The 21624-nt window shown below is 40.5% G+C and overlaps 1 protein-coding gene across 1 annotated transcript in view; it reads left to right on the forward strand.

The window, feature by feature from the left end:
* LOC134540354 (basement membrane-specific heparan sulfate proteoglycan core protein-like) overlaps positions 1–18251 on the forward strand; it is an 85769-nt gene extending 67518 nt beyond the window's left edge. The window contains exons 6-7 of the mRNA XM_063383028.1: positions 14440–14615; positions 18044–18251. Coding sequence (XP_063239098.1) covers positions 14440–14615; positions 18044–18156 — 289 coding nt within the window. The 3' untranslated portion in view covers positions 18157–18251. The remainder of the gene's footprint in view (positions 1–14439; positions 14616–18043) is intronic.
* Positions 18252–21624: the final 3373 nt, after the last annotated feature.

A 21624-nucleotide genomic window follows, 5' to 3' on the forward strand; every position in this document is an offset into this window, starting at 1 on the left:
TAGTAAAACCTTCACATCCAGGGAAGATCAGATCTGTGAACAGCACTTCCAGGAGACTCACAGGCGTGACAACCAAGGCAGGTACATGTTGAGGCTTCCGTTTGCACGTTCAGCGGACATGATGGGTGATTCATTCACAACTGCCCTCAAGCGATTGCAGGGGTTAGAGCGTAAACTTTGTCGATCCCGCCAGTTGCTTCAGCAATACCAGCAATTCATGGAGGAGTACGAAAGCCTGGGTCATATGTCAAAGATTGGGACATTGACACAGGATGCCGACAGCAAGGTGTCTGTATCGTTAAGGGCGGATGCGCGTAACCAACCCCTGTACATTATACCACATGATGCTGTGGTCAAAGAAGATAGTTTAACGACTAAGGTACGCGTAGTATTTGATGCATCGTCGGAGACGACCAATGGACCCTCCTTGAACAAGTTGCTGTTGTCTGGTCCTAAATTGCACAAGGAGGTTGCTGACATAGTGCTGAATTTCCGAACATCAGCAATTGCGATAACAGCTGATGTATGCAAGATGTATCGTCAAATCGTAATTGATCCTGAGGATAGGAAGTTCCAGTGTATTTTGTGGCGTAATTCGGTTAGTGACCCCATACATATATTTGAGCTGAACACTGTAACGTATGGACTATCATCTTCACCCTTCCAAGCGCTCCGAACCATCGGAGCAGGTGGCTTCCAACTTCACAAATGGTGCTCCAATAATGGAAATGTAGTCGGCACCCATGACACTGTTCAGGCTGATATGAAATTTGACATTACGGAGTCGGTGAAGGTGTTAGGAATACATTGGACGCCATCAAAGGATGAGTTTTGCTACAAGGTAAAGGTACCCACTGTACCGAATACCAAACGTGGTATTCTGTCCTTCATAGCTCGATTGTATGACCCATGTGGCTGGTTGGCCCCAGTGATTACAGCCAGTAAAATTCTGCTGCAAGTGTTGTGGACTAAGGGTCTTGGTTGGGACGACCAAGTTGACGAAGACATCTTGTCTGAATGGGAGAGCTTTACAGCAGCGTTACCATTGTTGTCTCGGGTACGAATACCCCGATTTATTCCATTGCAAGAATTGGACGTTCAGTTTCACGGGTTCTGTGACGCGAGTGAGAAGGCCTATGCTGCAGTCATGTATGTTAGGTGTGTGACAAGGAGCGGTGAAGTTACTGTGCGCCTGCTAATGGCAAAGTCAAGGGTTGCTCCCTTAAAGACATTGTCCATTCCAAAACTTGAGCTCTGTGCTGCACACTTGTTGAGTAAGCTATGCTTACATGTTTTGGCACTTTTCCAGCCCAAGGTCAAGACTCCAGTGTTGCATGCTTGGACAGACTCAACTGTTGTCCTAGCTTGGTTAAGAATGTCTCCACACAAGCTGCAGACATTTGTAGCCAATAGAGTGGCTGAAATTCAGAGTGCTGTGCCGCCAAGTGCCTGGAAGCATGTTCCCTCGGAATGCAACCCAGCTGATGCAGCTTCTCGTGGATGCTTGCCAGTCCAACTGCTGGAGCAGTCTTGCTGGTTCGGCGGTCCTGGATGGCTGTTGCAAAAGGAAGAACATTGGCCATCACAGGCGATGAAACACCACGGGAGCATTCCCGAACTGAAACCACCCTCAGTTGCAATATTGGTTGCTCAGCTTGAAAAGAAGTCAGAGGACCCTCTAGGTCTTATCCAGAATGCATCTTCATTGAGTAAACTTCAGGCTGTGGCAGCATGGGTTCTGCGGGCGAAAGCAGGATTCCAGAAACAACAGTACTTACAGGACACCATTTTAACCTTCAAGGAAAGGGAGGCTGCTTTAACTTACCTGATCCAAATGACCCAATTATATTTCTTTAAGGATGCCATCACTGCCATCAAGAAAGGGGAACCATGTAGTAAGAATATTCAGGCATTGGCACCCTTCATTGACTTACAGGGAGTCGTCAGGGTGGGCGGCAGGTTACAACATGCCTCTATTCCTGAGAGGACGAAGCATCCTATTCTGTTACCGGCACAAAGCAAACTTTCAGAGTTAATTGTGATTCACTTTCATGTTGGCCACCTCCATGCGGGCCCACAGACGACTTTGTGTCTGACACGGCGTCAATACTGGATAGTCTCTGGAAGAAGTCTAGTTCGCAAGCTGCTTCACAAGTGTATGAATTGTTTCAAGGTGAAAGCTACGGCATTGAAACCACTCATGGGCGCACTACCAGTCGCAAGACTTACTCAAGTCAGAGCAGTAGTATAGGATAGCCGGTGCGGGCGCACGGGTTCTGGGTGTGGATTGTGATTGTCGGTCCGCCATGTTGAATTCTGACGTCACGGCGGCCATATTGTATGAGTGTAACGGGACACAGCGTAACGGGACAAGTTTGACCTTGACCTTTGACCCTCAAAATCCACCAAAATTGGGCAAAATTTGCCCAAAATTCCTCAAAATTCGCCAAAATTTCCATTTCTGTAAAAAAAAATTCCGCCAAAAAATCTCAAAAAATTCCACAATTCAAAAATTCCCGTTTTCGAGAGAAAAATTCCCGTTTCGAGGGAAAATTTCCCGTTTTTAGTCCTTAAAAATCCCAGCGGCTAGAAATGTCCATATGTAGGCTTAAGCATCCATGTCTACAGCCTACGATAAGCCTCTGACGTCATCATGGATTATGACGTCACCGTTGCAATTTCCGTTACGGTCGCCATCTTTAACTTTTTTATTTATTATCCGAATTTAATGAATTTTTTTTTAAAAATTATAAAAAAATTCAAATAATAAAATTTTAATAAAATATTTATAAAAAATATACATAAACGACACAGAGTTAGGAGTCCTCGGTTCAAACCCGACGAGTGCAAAAAAAAATTAAAAATGTGACAGGCTCCTTCCTTAATGGTGGCTGCAGGCAGACTGACTCCCACCACTTTTCTTAAAGCATATATATCGTCACCTAGTATGACGTCATGTCCGCCATCTTGTCTTTGTTGCTGGAGACCACCATCTTGTTTTCGGCCGCTAGAGTGCGCTGACACCATGTTAGTTTAGTTCTTATCCGCTAGAGTGCAGTAATCATTTATTACTGTGACACCCGCCATCTTAAAATTTGGACACCATCTTGAAAATCCGTAATTATTTAGCTAGAAATTCGGGAAAAATTCCAAAATTCATTAAATAAATCACTCATTAACTTACATATTGATTCGATGGATTCCCGTCTTTGGTTCGATACCCGATCGATGCAATAATGTTTAATTTTATGTAAAAAAAAATTGCCATAAACCATGTTCAAAATTCATTAAATAAATTTGTAATCTATATAATGATTGATTGGATCGACTTAGGTCCTTGGTTCGATCCCTGGCCGATACAAAACAACTTTAATTTAAAAAAATACTAAAAAAGTGTTAGGTGTGAGAAAATAAAAACACCGCAAGTTCTTTTAAAAAAACTTTTATTACATAAATTCAATACACTACTACAAGTACAAAAAAAAACACTGACAAATTACCAAAGCCTTTTGGATTCCTCGTTTCAAACAGTCTTCTTATTGTACAGACTAAGCCTTTTACATGACTTTAAATGTCTATCCGATCCGTTCATTACCTCAGCCAGAGACGGACTGAAGTCCATATCACCAGGGTCTCACTTATATAGACTCATCAGTCGGTACAACACATGAGTCAAAACAAGAACCATGTTCATTATACTCACACTTAACTTTCTCGGAGCATTTTACATAATGAAGATGTAAGCTATCAAGACGTGAAATTAGTTTTTTGCACTTATTGCACTGAAATTGCATTCTTTTAACATTATTAGAACAACTGCTTCTTTCATGTCTGCGAGCATTTGAGGTGATAGTAAATGATGCGTCACAGTATTTGCACTGATGCAATGTACGCTCTTCATTAGTTGAAGAATCCATTGCTGACGATGAAACTTCGGATGATGGTGGTATCACGTCTGTTGAAATCTCCTCCAATGTTGACATCGTCGACACACACGGGATCTGCTCCTTCTCCGTCGTAGCTGTCGTCAAGGTTCCCGTAGTCGATGGTACATCCTCCATCGAGTTCAACGTTAAAGACGGTAAAGATGCCATCGAGTTCGCAAGAACAGGTAATTACGCGATTTATGCACCAGATTAAACAATCTAGGTGATCCTTACACCGCCGTCGTCAGAAACAAACTGAGCGTCCTGCTGTCTAGGACTCGCTTATATACATGCACCGGATGGAATAATACGCTAGTCAAATCAAGAACAATTTATTATAATACTAGAGTCAAAACAACATTAAAAAAATAGAAGCACAATCAAAAAAAAAAAAGGAAGCACACTTGGAAGCACCGACAACGAAAAGGCAGCACATTTGGAAGCACCGACAACGAAAAAGGCAGCACCATCATCGAAAAGACCGCACATTTGTCATTGGCTCCAATATTCATTGGCTCCAATATTCATTGGTTCCATCAGTCTATTGATTCTATCAGTCTAGTGACTCCAACAGTCATTGACACCAACGGCCTTTTTCTTCATCAGCTCCAATGATATTTGGCTAGAATGCTACGAGTCTAAGAGACCATGAGGCTACAATTCTACGAGTGTACAAGACTCCTCCAACTACCTTCAAGTGTATAAAGCTCCAAATGCTCCAACAGCTCCAACACGCAATGTACGCGCAATACATGTAATTTACACACAATAAATGTAATGATTACACAGTACACACACACAGGAAACGGAACGTACACACAGTACACACAGGAAACGGAACGTACACACAGTACACACAGGAAACGGAACGTACACACAGTACACACAGGGAACGGAACGTACACACAGTACACACAGGAAACGGAACGTATACACAGTACACACAGGAAACGGAACGTACACACAGTACACACAGGAAACGGAACGTACACACAGTACACACAGGAAACGGAACGTACACACAGTACACACACAGGGAACGGAACGTACACACAGTACACACAGGAAACGGAACGTACACACAGTACACACAGGAAACGGAACGTACACACAGTACACACACAGGGAACGGAACGTACACACAGTACACACAGGAAACGGAACGTACACACAGTACACACAGGAAACGGAACGTACACACAGTACACACAGGAAACGGAACGTACACACAGTACACACAGGAAACGGAACGAACACGTAATATTCACGCAATTGACATACAGTACACGCAGAGTACACGCAATTTACGCAAAGTACACCCAATGTACTCAATGTACGCAATATATATGTAATGTACACACAATGACTACGCTTCGTTCGCGCAGGACAAGCATTTAATGAAAACGAAGCACGTTTGGACGGAAATTCTATAAAACGAAAGCTCATTTAACGAAAAGGAGGCGCATTCTCTCGTTCATTCAACTTGGTAGGATACGATCTTCAATGATAAGTTAGGATATAATCTCTCCATCAGTCTATGAATCCAACAGTTTATATTTCCATTAGCCATCGACTCCAACAGTCATTGACTCCAACAGTCATTGGCTCCAACAGTCATTGCCTCCAACAGTCATTGTCTCCAACGGCCTTTTGGTTCATCAGCTCCAATTATATTTGGTTAGAATGCTACGACTCTAAGAGACTATGAGACTACAATTCTACGAGTGTACAAGACTCCTCCAACTACCTTCAAGCGTACAAAGCTCCAACTACTTCAGCAGCATTATGTTATAATAGTACAAGGCTACTTGACTACGAAGCTACAAGTCTACATGGCTCCAATTGCGGCATCTGTCTTCGTCTGAATTTTCTCTTTGACTCCAACTCCGCCCGCCAGCATCTCTTCGATCTGCACCTCGATTATGTTATAATAGTACAAGGCTACTTGACTACGAAGCTACAAGCCTACATGGCTCCAATTACGGCATCTGTCTTCGGCTGAATTTTCTCTTTGGCTCCAACTGCTACAGCAGCATTATGTTATAATAGTACAAGGCTACTTGACTACGAAGCTACACATCTACAAGGCTCCAATTATCACATCTGTCTTCGTCAGCATTTTCTCTTTTGCTCCCACTGCTCCAACAGCATTATGTTATATGATTCCATGGATACTTTGTTACGTAGCTACAGGTCTACGAGGTTCCAATGCATCATGTTTACGAAGCTTCCAGAACACAGGGTTACGAGACTGTGAGGCTACAGGACTACGAAGCTTTCAGGACACGAGGCTACATGGCTACGAGACTACATGACTCTAACTGATTACAATAGCACCACTCAGTGGTGAGAGTTAGGTTATCTCATGCAAAAGTACTTTATGCATGTAGTTCTGCTTTTCAACAACAGATGTCGCCACATGTTGCTTGCAGGTAAATAATATTTAGTTCTTTTATGCGGGGATGCGGGATGCTCACTAACGATCGCAAAAGAAGGATGGCTTCGCTAGACTCCAAGGAAAAGGAAGTTCATCTTGCATGTTGGTGCTCCACAGATGTCTCATGGCGTAATATTAATTTGACTGAGTAATGATATTTGTCAATTCCACCTGATAAAAATATTGCAAGTTTTGATTTAGTAGCAGAAATTATCGAATTAAATGTAACTCCAATTAAAATGACATGTCTCAATAGACAAAAAAAAATCCATGCAGAGAGTGGTTCCTCAGAATAGTCAGAAACACTTGAAGAAACCATAGGAATGATTGCAAGAACACGGGAAAAACCATCAAATTATTGACATTAATAATCAGGAGCACACGGAGAAAACCATCATAATATTGGCAAGAATAATCAGGAGCACACGGAGAAAACCATCATAATATTGACCAGATTAATCAGAAGTACTCGGAGAAAACCACCACATGTTTTCCTTGATATCATAAAATTACAGGAAAAAAATATATAAAAATAAAATAAAATAAATAAAAAAATAAAAAAATAAAAAAATTGCATAAACAGTTTCTGCTAGCTTGTAAACTAATCATTGTTGAGCAAAGATAGAGTTCTTGTACAAGCCAGAAATTTATGCAATTTTTTTATTTTTTTATTTTTTTATTAATTTATTTTTATTTTTAAATATTTTTTTCCTGTAATTTTATGATATCAAGGAAAACATGTGGTGGTTTTCTCCGAGTACTTCTGATTAATCTGGTCAATATTATGATGGTTTTCTCCGTGTGCTCCTGATTATTCTTGCCAATATTATGATGGTTTTCTCCGTGTGCTCCTGATTATTAATGTCAATAATTTGATGGTTTTTCCCGTGTTCTTGCAATCATTCCTATGGTTTCTTCAAGTGTTTCTGACTATTCTGAGGAACCACTCTCTGCATGGATTTTTTTTGTCTATTGAGACATGTCATTTTAATTGGAGTTACATTTAATTCGATAATTTCTGCTACTAAATCAAAACTTGCAATATTTTTATCAGGTGGAATTGACAAATATCATTACTCAGTCAAATTAATATTACGCCATGAGACATCTGTGGAGCACCAACATGCAAGATGAACTTCCTTTTCCTTGGAGTCTAGCGAAGCCATCCTTCTTTTGCGATCGTTAGTGAGCATCCCGCATCCCCGCATAAAAGAACTAAATATTATTTACCTGCAAGCAACATGTGGCGACATCTGTTGTTGAAAAGCAGAACTACATGCATAAAGTACTTTTGCATGAGATAACCTAACTCTCACCACTGAGTGGTGCTATTGTAATCAGTTAGAGTCATGTAGTCTCGTAGCCATGTAGCCTCGTGTCCTGAAAGCTTCGTAGTCCTGTAGCCTCACAGTCTCGTAACCCTGTGTTCTGGAAGCTTCGTAAACATGATGCATTGGAACCTCGTAGACCTGTAGCTACGTAACAAAGTATCCATGGAATCATATAACATAATGCTGTTGGAGCAGTGGGAGCAAAAGAGAAAATGCTGACGAAGACAGATGTGATAATTGGAGCCTTGTAGATGTGTAGCTTCGTAGTCAAGTAGCCTTGTACTATTATAACATAATGCTGCTGTAGCAGTTGGAGCCAAAGAGAAAATTCAGCCGAAGACAGATGCCGTAATTGGAGCCATGTAGGCTTGTAGCTTCGTAGTCAAGTAGCCTTGTACTATTATAACATAATCGAGGTGCAGATCGAAGAGATGCTGGCGGGCGGAGTTGGAGTCAAAGAGAAAATTCAGACGAAGACAGATGCCGCAATTGGAGCCATGTAGACTTGTAGCTTCGTAGTCAAGTAGCCTTGTACTATTATAACATAATGCTGCTGAAGTAGTTGGAGCTTTGTACGCTTGAAGGTAGTTGGAGGAGTCTTGTACACTCGTAGAATTGTAGTCTCATAGTCTCTTAGAGTCGTAGCATTCTAACCAAATATAATTGGAGCTGATGAACCAAAAGGCCGTTGGAGACAATGACTGTTGGAGGCAATGACTGTTGGAGCCAATGACTGTTGGAGTCAATGACTGTTGGAGTCGATGGCTAATGGAAATATAAACTGTTGGATTCATAGACTGATGGAGAGATTATATCCTAACTTATCATTGAAGATCGTATCCTACCAAGTTGAATGAACGAGAGAATGCGCCTCCTTTTCGTTAAATGAGCTTTCGTTTTATAGAATTTCCGTCCAAACGTGCTTCGTTTTCATTAAATGCTTGTCCTGCGCGAACGAAGCGTAGTCATTGTGTGTACATTACATATATATTGCGTACATTGCGTACATTGGGTGTACTTTGCGTAAATTGCGTGTACTCTGCGTGTACTGTATGTCAATTGCGTGAATATTACGTGTTCGTTCCGTTTCCTGTGTGTACTGTGTGTACGTTCCGTTTCCTGTGTGTACTGTGTGTACGTTCCGTTCCCTGTGTGTGTACTGTGTGTACGTTCCGTTTCCTGTGTGTACTGTGTGTACGTTCCGTTTCCTGTGTGTACTGTGTGTACGTTCCGTTCCCTGTGTGTGTACTGTGTGTACGTTCCGTTTCCTGTGTGTACTGTGTGTACGTTCCGTTTCCTGTGTGTACTGTGTGTACGTTCCGTTTCCTGTGTGTACTGTGTGTACGTTCCGTTTCCTGTGTGTACTGTGTGTACGTTCCGTTCCCTGTGTGTACTGTGTGTACGTTCCGTTTCCTGTGTGTACTGTGTGTACGTTCCGTTTCCTGTGTGTACTGTGTGTACGTTCCGTTTCCTGTGTGTGTGTACTGTGTAATCATTACATTTATTGTGTGTAAATTACATGTATTGCGCGTACATTGCGTGTTGGAGCTGTTGGAGCATTTGGAGCTTTATACACTTGAAGGTAGTTGGAGGAGTCTTGTACACTCGTAGAATTGTAGCCTCATGGTCTCTTAGACTCGTAGCATTCTAGCCAAATATCATTGGAGCTGATGAAGAAAAAGGCCGTTGGTGTCAATGACTGTTGGAGTCACTAGACTGATAGAATCAATAGACTGATGGAACCAATGAATATTGGAGCCAATGAATATTGGAGCCAATGACAAATGTGCGGTCTTTTCGATGATGGTGCTGCCTTTTTCGTTGTCGGTGCTTCCAAATGTGCTGCCTTTTCGTTGTCGGTGCTTCCAAGTGTGCTTCCTTTTTTTTTTTTGATTGTGCTTCTATTTTTTTAATGTTGTTTTGACTCTAGTATTATAATAAATTGTTCTTGATTTGACTAGCGTATTATTCCATCCGGTGCATGTATATAAGCGAGTCCTAGACAGCAGGACGCTCAGTTTGTTTCTGACGACGGCGGTGTAAGGATCACCTAGATTGTTTAATCTGGTGCATAAATCGCGTAATTACCTGTTCTTGCGAACTCGATGGCATCTTTACCGTCTTTAACGTTGAACTCGATGGAGGATGTACCATCGACTACGGGAACCTTGACGACAGCTACGACGGAGAAGGAGCAGATCCCGTGTGTGTCGACGATGTCAACATTGGAGGAGATTTCAACAGACGTGATACCACCATCATCCGAAGTTTCATCGTCAGCAATGGATTCTTCAACTAATGAAGAGCGTACATTGCATCAGTGCAAATACTGTGACGCATCATTTACTATCACCTCAAATGCTCGCAGACATGAAAGAAGCAGTTGTTCTAATAATGTTAAAAGAATGCAATTTCAGTGCAATAAGTGCAAAAAACTAATTTCACGTCTTGATAGCTTACATCTTCATTATGTAAAATGCTCCGAGAAAGTTAAGTGTGAGTATAATGAACATGGTTCTTGTTTTGACTCATGTGTTGTACCGACTGATGAGTCTATATAAGTGAGACCCTGGTGATATGGACTTCAGTCCGTCTCTGGCTGAGGTAATGAACGGATCGGATAGACATTTAAAGTCATGTAAAAGGCTTAGTCCGTACAATAAGAAGACTGTTTGAAACGAGGAATCCAAAAGGCTTTGGTAATTTGTCAGTGTTTTTTTTTGTACTTGTAGTAGTGTATTGAATTTATGTAATAAAAGTTTTTTTAAAAGAACTTGCGGTGTTTTATTTTCTCACACCTAACACTTTTTTAGTATTTTTTTAAATTAAAGTTGTTTTGTATCGGCCAGGGATCGAACCAAGGACCTAAGTCGATCCAATCAATCATTATATAGATTACAAATTTATTTAATGAATTTTGAACATGGTTTATGGCAATTTTTTTTTACATAAAATTAAACATTATTGCATCGATCGGGTATCGAACCAAAGACGGGAATCCATCGAATCAATATGTAAGTTAATGAGTGATTTATTTAATGAATTTTGGAATTTTTCCCGAATTTCTAGCTAAATAATTACGGATTTTCAAGATGGTGTCCAAATTTCAAGATGGCGGGTGTCACAGTAATAAATGATTACTGCACTCTAGCGGATAAGAACTAAACTAACATGGTGTCAGCGCACTCTAGCGGCCGAAAACAAGATGGTGGTCTCCAGCAACAAAGACAAGATGGCGGACATGACGTCATACTAGGTGACGATATATATGCTTTAAGAAAAGTGGTGGGAGTCAGTCTGCCTGCAGCCACCATTAAGGAAGGAGCCTGTCACATTTTTAATTTTTTTTTGCACTCGTCGGGTTTGAACCGAGGACTCCGAACTCTGTGTCGTTTATGTATATTTTTTATAAATATTTTATTAAAATTTTATTATTTGAATTTTTTTATAATTTTTAAAAAAAAATTCATTAAATTCGGATAATAAATAAAAAAGTTAAAGATGGCGACCGTAACGGAAATTGCAACGGTGACGTCATAATCCATGATGACGTCAGAGGCTTATCGTAGGCTGTAGACATGGATGCTTAAGCCTACATATGGACATTTCTAGCCGCTGGGATTTTTAAGGACTAAAAACGGGAAATTTTCCCTCGAAACGGGAATTTTTCTCTCGAAAACGGGAATTTTTGAATTGTGGAATTTTTTGAGATTTTTTGGCGGAATTTATTTTTACAGAAATGGAAATTTTGGCGAATTTTGAGGAATTTTGGGCAAATTTTGCCCAATTTTGGCGGATTTTGAGGGTCAAAGGTCAAGGTCAAACTTGTCCCGTTACGCTGTGTCCCGTTACACTCATACAATATGGCCGCCGTGACGTCAGAATTCAACATGGCGGACCGACAATCACAATCCACACCCAGAACCCGTGCGCCCGCACCGGCTATCCTATACTACTCAGAGCGTTTCGCTCTGTAGGAGTTGATTTTGCAGGACCATTTCTCACTACCCCAGTCAGAACACGAAGAAGAGTGACGTATAAGACCTACATGTGTTTGTTTGTCTGTATGGCCACTAAGGCAGTACATCTTGAAATGGTGACTGATCTTTCTGCAGACGCATTCTTAGCAGCCTTGAAACGGTTTGTCTCACTCCGAGGAACTTCCACGGAAATCTACTCTGACAATGGTACAAACTTTGTGGGTGTCAGTAACCACTTGAAGGAACTATACAAGACACTGTGGTCAGGCGAGCCTCGACAGCACATCCTGTGTGAAGCAGCTCAACGAGGTATCAAATGGCACTTCAACCCCCCCGCAAGCCCTCACTTTGGGGGCCTCTGGGAGGCGGCTGTTAAAATAGCAAAACAACACATGAAGCGAGTAGTGGGAAACCTGCTTCTTACCCTAGAGGAATTTGTCACTCTGCTAGCACAAATATCAGCGGTGATGAACTCTCGGCCACTGTGTGCACTATCAACAGACCCTGAAGAGTATGATGTACTCACTCCAGGTCATTTTCTGGTTGGCGAGCCAATGACTGCTGTGCCAGACCACGATTTGATGAATCTTTCCCTAAATAAGTTGGACAGATGGCAACTTGTTACCCGCTTGCAACAGACAATGTGGAAACGGTGGAGTGTGGAGTACCTCCACACACTTCAACAACGTGCTAAATGGACCACCCCAACACCTAACGTACAACTAGACCAGCTGGTTTTGGTCCAAGAACCCAATCTTCCTCCACTTAGATGGAAGACTGCGAGAGTCACAGCTCTCCATCCAGGCCAAGATGGGATAGTGCGTGTTGTCACACTGAAGACTCCTCATGGGACATTTGTGAGACCAGTGGCTAAATTTTGCCCATTGCCCATGAACTAACCGAACTAGTTCTTGGCTAGTTCACATTCTTGTTAGGGATGCCGTAGAGTGGAGTAGTTTTTTTTGTTTATATGTTTACCTGGTGATTATGAAAATACTTATTTTCGGTGGGCGGAATGTTGAGGGTTGCTGTGTACTTTTTTTAATTGTGCGACTTGGTGCCTTCTTGCACCACACGTTGGACCTTGGGACAGTGCTGCGATCTGTGGACTAAACGGACAGTTACGCATCATCATGGCGTCGGTTCGAATGTTGATGTATGTGCTCGAACAACATTCAAAAACTTTAAAGTACATTCGAGAACATTTTGTTACATTCTCACTGACTGTGGTCCTTTTAATGACGGGTGTTTGGTTCTCGGTGGTTGAAAGTGGGTGTTTAGTGGCCGGTTATTCTAATTTATTCTAGACGGATTCAATGACGGATGTTTCGTGCCCGGTTTTTTTTTAAATTTATTCGAGAACATTCAATTAAATTCTCGCTAATTGTAGTTCATTCAATGACGGGTGTTGTACGGCCGATGGTCGATAGTGGGTGTTTGTTTGTTGCCCGGTTTGTTATAGTATATTCTAGATGACATGTTACTCTGTTAAAAATGTTCACCTTTAATTTACAAAGAACGCTGGTCAAAAATCATCCACGTATCTTCAAAAATTTACGGATTACTTCGTACATTTACGGATATGAAGTTTACTTGCTTTTGAACTAGAACGCACGAGTATCACCTTAAAGTGTCAGTAGTAGACTGTAAAAAATTTGTTAAATTTACGGAAAAGGCAATCTACTTCCTTTCCACTTGCCCTGTATACAACAAGATTAATTGTAGTTCCAGGAACTACTGCACTGTTTAAAATTTTTACCTTCAATTTACGAAGATCGATTGTTAAAAAATTATGCAGTGATCTTCGTAAATTTTCAGCTTTCTTCGTAAAGTTGCGGGTGCTGAGTTCACTTCGAACATGATTCCAAATGAATATTCTCGGTACGTTAACAAAACATTTAAAAATCTGCTTAGTTCTACAGCAAAAAAAAAAAAAAAAACTCATCATTTGGTCCGTGAGTGTTTGCTTTTGTTTAGAACGAAACATAAAATTCAGTCATTTGGTTTATTGGAGTTAAGGGGTGTGCCTCCCATTTCAGGTCAAGTTTTTATATTTACAGTAAATAACAGATAAACTTGTAGACTTTTTTCAATTTTTCAATTTTCACGAAATGAAAAATATATACAGCGCATACTTTTTGCATAATTAGCTGCCAAAGTTACATTTTTAACGTTTTTGGGTTGTACAAAAAATAGGAAGAATTTAATTTATTGCAGAGCTGAAACTTTTTAGGTTTAACTGAAATGCCACTGGCTACTTCAAAAAATGGTTTGAATTTCTTTCAGAAAATGTTAATTAATTTTACCTGGCATTACAAAATTCTCAAATTTGTTATGATTTTGGCAGCTAAGAAATATTAAATGAGTTTTTGTGATAGAAATGCAAACCATAATATGAAGTAGCCAGTGGCATTTCGGTTAAACCATAAAAAGTTTCAGTTCTGCAATAAATTAAATTCTCCCTATTTGTAGAACCCAAAAACGTTAAAAAAATGTAACTTTGGCAACTAATTATGCAAAAAGTATACGCTGTATATATTTTTAATTTCGCGAAAGTTAAACAGTTGAAAAGGTCATAAAGTTGATCAGTGATTAATATAAGTATAAAATCATGACTTGAAATGGGAGGCACCCCCTTCAGCTCTTCGCCGGAAAGTGTTTGAGTTCACTGCAGTTTGTGACAGTGTGCGGAGGTGATGCAGTTTGTTCGAAGCGCGTGGCCGGCGTGGACTGTGGATGTGTGAATGCACGGTGGTGTGTGGCAGCGAGGACGAGCCGGCCCGAGCCCGTGTGAGCGGCAGCAGCGCGGGAGCCGACCCTGCCTCGGGCGCAGCCACGGCCACACTGACCATCGCGCATGCGCAGAGGGCTCACTCCGGCGACTACACCTGCGCAGTGGGGGGCGTGGCCTCCGTCTCCGTCGCAGTCCACATCCTCAAAGGTGCGCGCGCATTCCTCACCACGAGCCCGAGGGCTAAGATGTCCATCAAGTACTGTCCCTGCCCGAACACGCCCGAATATTCATCTTCGGCCAACCTCGGGTTTATATCTGTTTTCTGTCTTAGTTTCTTAGTTTTTTAGGTGCTGACTGGCGGCGGAGTGAGTGGCCAGTGCAACCACTCACCACCAGGGGCGCTTGCGTCCCTGGTCACTAAATCCAGTACTGGACAATTAGCAGAGCGGACCACGAGTCCAAGTGCCCAACCCCCGCATGGTAGACTCTTTTCTACTCTGTCCAACACTTCAACCAGACCATCCTCTATCACCTGTAAATTCCTACACGTAATGCATGCCAATTTGCATCCCGCATGAATGTGCCCAGGGTTTTCCCTGTGTCTATGCAGGTTTTACCTGGGCCCAACCTATCTCTATTTATAGTCTAGATTTAAGAGTGAAGGGAGTTAGTCATGGCGCCAATCGCTGCCATGGCTGGCCAATCCCTTCCTAGCACATGATGCATGCGACCCTCTCCCTGCATGGCTAATCCCAGCATGACTAGGCGTATAGGCTTCGGCCTGAGACGCACCTAGGTCCCTCCCTAACCCGGACCCCTCCAAATTACACTTAGTTTTAGTTAGGTTAGGAAAAAAATATATATTTCTCTGTTTATTTTAATGTAGCTATACTAACCTAACTAACCGTCCATAGTGTTTTAAAGTGTTTTAATGTAGCTAACCTAACCGACCACTTTCAATATTTGAATTCCTTTTTTCCGGCGCAAAAATAAAACAAAAACCGAGGTTGGCCGAAGGTGAATATTCGGGCGTGTTCGGGCAGGGACATAACTTGTACATCTTAGGCTTCTCTTCGGCACGGGAAGCCATCATTCCACAGACGAGAGAGCCACACCCGAAGTTCCCCGAAGTTCATGCTCGCTTTTTTTTATCCGTTCTATCTCATTGTATAAACTGGTGTGGCATTAAATTTTCCGGTCGATTAGGATAGGTTAGCTACATTATAAATACTTTAAAACATTGTGGATGGTTGGTTAATTAGGCAAATATAGGTACATTAAAAATACTGTAAAATCATTTTATGGTTGCTTAGCAAATAACTTTTTAATATGTAGCTATCCAGGGCTAGGAAACCGTTTACATGATTTCACAGTATCTTTAAAGTAGCTATCCTAACCAAATCAACCGTCCACAATGTTTTAAAGTATTTATAATGTAGCTAACCTAACCTAATTGACCATTAGTAGAGACCGGAAAAATTCGCGTTTTCAATGACCTCTAGGATAGACTCCATGATCCTCTATGTAGGTACTTGTGCAGATTACACCTGCTGATTGGCTACTAACTCGTGACACGTGTTAACGTGAAAGCTTGTGATTCGATACTTCTTTCTTCGAACGTTTTCTATTGGTCCAGAGTCCTTCAGATAAACTGTGGCCCAATCACTCAAGCAGCAAGGAAGGCAAATGTATTTGTATTCTAGCCTATTGCGAAATGAACCCGCTAATTTTTCAGGTCTATAACCATTAGTTATCATGAGTTACAATGAACAAAAAAAAACCGAAGATGCACGATCGGACGTTTGGCTCTCTCGTCTTTGAAAAGTAGGCTTCCCTTCGATCATGGGCCCTCGACCCAGGATCGTAAACACCTCCCCCCTCCCCCCAACACAATTTTACAGTCACGTGCCACATTTCGTTACAATTTATAAGATCGCGTCATTATCGTCGTTTCAATTGAAATATTTTTCTGTCATTAATATTGGTTTATTTCGAGTCCATTTTATGTAGTTTTACTAAATGTCATTAATTTATCTTCATTTAGGTACATTTTTGTTCATTTATAGTGTTAACAATAATTTAGTTTGATACATTAGTTTTCAATTTATTTCTTTACATTTGGTTGTATTACATTTCCATTTATTTCGTTTTAGATTATTTCCATTGTTTCACTTTGAAATGAAGACTTGTGTATCATTTCAATATGTTGATTTGATTTATTTTGTTACAATTCAAAAGATCGATTCATTGACTTCGTTTCAATTCAAATCGTTTTATTTCATTAATATTGGTTTATTTTGATTCAATTAAATGTAGTTTCACTACACTCTTTTTAAAATGTTATTTAACATGAAAATACAGGGTACGATCATGGTTAATATTTTCTAAGTCCAAACCAGGCTTTATTTATGAAATTATATTTACTTTTACAATAACCACAGCGAGAATGTATATTTATTTCACACTCTGAGATAAAAATAAAAATAGTCACAGAAAAAATAAAATTAGGATCTATGTGAATCATAGACACTGGCTACAAAATAAGACTACTTATAATAGTTAAGCATTTAAAAATAAACAGGGCTGGACCCAGGGGTCCACCCAGCCTCACCCTTGTGGGGGCCATGTGAAGGACATCCCAAACACGCCATATTGGTTTCAGCAACGTCTTTATTTTTAAATTGTTTGAACACAGATCACGAAATATTTAAATTTACAAAGACTGTAGCACGGTTTAAGTCAGGGGGTAGCCACGTTCTGTAAGACTACGTGGTAACAGGTTGAAGTCAATTTTTCTTCCGGCTAGCTGTCTGCGCCATCTTGGTAGATTCGCCCAAAAAATTGATTATAATGTAGTGTTTTCTTTGTGGGAACAGTTTATGCACGTGACAGTGTTTGACGACGGATATCCTAACCACCATCAGACGTCATCATTCACCATTTCCGCAATGTTTTGGGTGTAACAATACGACGATGGCGATGTATAAAATATGACTTTAATTACTTCGCAACATGTCGTCTCCTTACAGTTCCTATCTTCATATCTTCCCAATAAATTAAATATTTGACTTTATATACTTAAAACATTACAATCAATAATAAATTATGATTTTATGAGATTAAAGTTTAAAAAATTCACCTTTACAATGTTTAATTAATATGGCCAGGAAATTGTTGAAACAAAGATGGCGTGTTTCTACTCGTACCAGCCTTCCTTAACACCTTGTTTACACTATATCATGATATGCGAATGTACCATTAGTTCACTAGGACGAATATAAACAGTGTAAGAAATCAGAGTTATTGAAGGAGTCCACAGGGAAAATGCGATAGCGAAAGCTTAGGAAATATTGTGGGCATAGATATAATAGTCAAGGTTTTATCAAAAGCCATAACAAAGAACTATCACAACTTAGAACTGTCATAAATTATAAACACGTAACTTAGAAACACACAACGCCAAACCACATTACTTAGAAACACGCAACTTAGAACTGGCATAACTTAGAAGATTCTATTTTGTGTGTTTCTAAATTATGTTTTTCTAAGTTGTGTGTTTCTAAGTTGTGACAGCACCCCAGGAAGTTGCCGCACCTTCCTCTATGACCGTGGTCCGCGCTGTGTGTTTGCGGCAGGCCAGCTACCGGCGGCAGTGCACCACGGGAAGAAAGGGGGCGGGGCCACGCGGCTATTGGGCGCCCCGCGGTTGGCAGCCCTGCTGGCGTGCGTCGCCGCGCTGGTCAGGTGACCCGCGGTCGCAGTGCCGGCAACCTCGCGCGCGCGGAAGCCGTCCACCGCCATCTTGTTCTCGTCCAGCCAGCTGGGAACCCACCAACACGTCCGAACAAGTCCGCTTTCGTGCAACATCGGATTACATTTTATTGTTTAAAAGTTAATCTGTTGTTTAGGTTCGTTTAATGACACTTAAGATGCTCTAAAACCATAGGTATAATATATATTGATTCTCTCGAAATTGTGTTTTTTTTTTATTCCAACCGCGAAGTTGTACGAGTGAGCGTGAACTTCGGACATGTTCAAGAATGTTCGGGATCCCATCGGAGGGTCTTCAAACGCGCAATGCGTGAAACGAGCTGGCTCTTCAGTACGGATTTTGTGAACCCACCCGACTTTCAATTTTTGCACTAGGTACCCCTGCTGTGACAACTCAAGAGAAAAGGACGTTCCGTGGTTCAGCGAAAGACAAGTTTAAGTGCACATTTTATAAGTAACTACCTAAGATTTTTTTTTCCGAACAGTAGGTAGGCCCCTACTTTTTATCATATTTATGCACGTTTTTGTGTAGTTGGGAAATTACAAATACTGCTGTGCTGTGCTGTGTGTATGTGTGTGTGTGTATGTATATATATATATATATATATATATATATATATATATATATATATATATATATATAATGTGTAACATTTTAGATCTCGGTATTCAGCGTTTGGTAGAAGTAATTTCATGAATGCAAAGGAAGTTGCATGTAACGGAAATGTGTAACCACGGTGCCGCAATCTGTGGCGGATGGCGCGAAACATAGTTCACAAAGCCAAACGTAAACTTTACAGTATTAATATTGCAATGACTTTTGACAATATGGGCAGTGTTTTGATACTTGTCGAAAATCAGGTCCAAAGCAGGGGTTTCGTTTTTTTTTAAACCTTTTTTTCACTTTACTGCAGCCGTTTTGTAAAATATTTTAAAGTTTCTGTCTTTTAAATGGAATGATTCGATGTTTGACGTAGCTGTTCTGGCAGCGAATTCTAGCGGTGGATGCAGAAACTACGTGTAATTCGCGTCCAGAAATTTAGTTAAAAATACAATTAGCGTATATATTTATCACGCTCGGTAATATTTAATATTATTCTGCCTTAAATTTCGTGTCCGAGTCACTTATTATAAGTGTATTTGCAACTTAAGAACACATGGATTTGCTCGTTACCGAGATTAGATGTTACACATCCTTAGTGAGTACTTAAATACTCGCTTTTTTTTTGTTAAGGGCAATTGGGGGGTTACATTTATCAGGGAAAATTTGTTTTTTGTTCTTTTTCCAAGTTACACGTAACAACATTTTTGATAAGAAATGTCACAGAATATAAGAGGGAACAACCAACCATTTGAAGTGAGATACCCTCGAACTCACTAAACGATCTGGGGTTGGTGAGGATCAGGGAAATTATTTCGGATCTGGGGACCCGCTTGTTCTGCGTCCTGGCGCTGGTGAGTGTTGGTGGTCACACTATGATGCGCTGGTGAGTGTTGGTGGTCACACTATGATGCGCTGTTGAGTGTTGGTGGTCACACTATGATGCGCTGGTGAGTGTTGGTGGTCACACTATGATGCGCTGGTGAGTGTTGGTGGTCACACTATGATGCGCTGGTGAGTGTTTGTGGTCACACTATGATGCGCTGGTGAGTGTTGGTGGTCACACTATGATGCGCTGTTGAGTGTTGGTGGTCACACTATGATGCGCTGGTGAGTGTTGGTGGTCACACTATGATGCGCTGGTGAGTGTTGGTGGTCACACTATGATGCGCTGGTGAGTGTTGGTGGTCACACTATGATGCGCTGGTGAGTGTTGGTGGTCACACTATGATGCGCTGGTGAGTGTTAGTGGTCACACTATGATGCGCTGGTGAGTGTTGGTGGTCACACTATGATGCGCTGTTGAGTGTTGGTGGTCACACTATTATGCGCTGGTGAGTGTTGGTGGTCACACTATGATGCGCTGGTGAGTGTTGGTGGTCACACTATGGCTGTATCCGAATACCTAGGGATGTATCCTTTATGTTCACGTCCCTACATCCCTAAACAAATGCACCCACAGTTTAATGGATGCATTCTAAAGTATGTACGATATCCGAATAGTTATACAGCTAGCACTACCTGTTGGTTTGTCATTGTACTAATGTGGATTGGCATTTTATATTCATGACATCTAAGGTGGGCCAGTAAAACGTAAATGAACATTCAAAATTGTAAACAATTTCGGATGATTTCAATTATCGTTGGGAATTGAAATATGGAAGAAAATTTGAATCGGGGACTTGTTGTTCCTACATATCAAATTAATTTACTGTTTATGTGAATTATGTAATCATATACTTATGGTATAAATATTTATAAATACTATAGTTACATTTCACGTGTTTATCTTCTAGTTCAAAATCCATTTTGATTAACTGTCTCGTATCACACGTTCGCTCTTTAAGGGTTATGTTCACAATAACAAAGCTAAGGGATGTATGTACGTATAAGTGGATGCGAGAGTCGCATCCCTAAAAACCTCGAACTAGTGGACGCATGAGAGGATGCATCGACTTCCCTTGCGAGAATTTGGATAAAACTCAAAGATGGCCGCGTCCATTACGATACACTATCTATGGATCCCTTAGCTAAGGGATCCATTAGGCCACTATTCGGATACAGCTTATGATGCGGCATGCCTTGACGTGTTCGGCCAAATACGAGGGACTCTCTCATTAAATTTGATGAGTTTCACACCTTCGTGTCCCCCCGCTTCTGCTTTCAGCACATGTATTCAGCAACCACAAGAAAATAAGGAAAGCAGTTATTAAACATCGCCTAAATACTGCACGTTTATGATTTCTACCTTCGTGATTTTTCTAAGGGCTTGTCAGTAAAAAAAAATAAAGTCTTTAAGTATTGACAGAAGTTCTGAAAGTTTTCTATCATAAAGCATATGCATATCCGTCAGAATATTATCCTATCCATTAAAATTTATTTATAGTAAACAATTGAAATTCTAAGGATTAAGGAAAAAGGTTTTGTTATTGATTATTATTAGTTATGAATGATTAAATATCATGTGTTGAATGTAGTGTTATGTAATTTTTTTATGTAACCTTAAAATCCTTAAGTCCATATATACTTATAGCCTATATATGTAATGCTATTGTCATTATATTTTTTTAATGTGGCCCATATAAAATTTGGTGAATTATATTATTTATTTTATTTAAACATTGTTGACAATAATTGAGGTTTGATCTCTGATGTCCGCACTGTGTGTACATATTACTTTGATCTTCCCTGCTTGTTGTAATGTTTCAAATTTAAACTTTAATTAAACGTATTTAAGAAGTTCCAATTGAAAGCAGTAGTTTCTTTGAAAACAACTAGTCTGTTTCTGCTTTGTTTGCATTCTTTTGTCTTTTTATGTTCGCTTTTTATTTACCTTACATGAAA

The sequence above is a fragment of the Bacillus rossius genome, chromosome 16, assembly GCF_032445375.1.
Source record: "Bacillus rossius redtenbacheri isolate Brsri chromosome 16, Brsri_v3, whole genome shotgun sequence".
NCBI classification, from domain to species: domain Eukaryota; kingdom Metazoa; phylum Arthropoda; class Insecta; order Phasmatodea; family Bacillidae; genus Bacillus; species Bacillus rossius.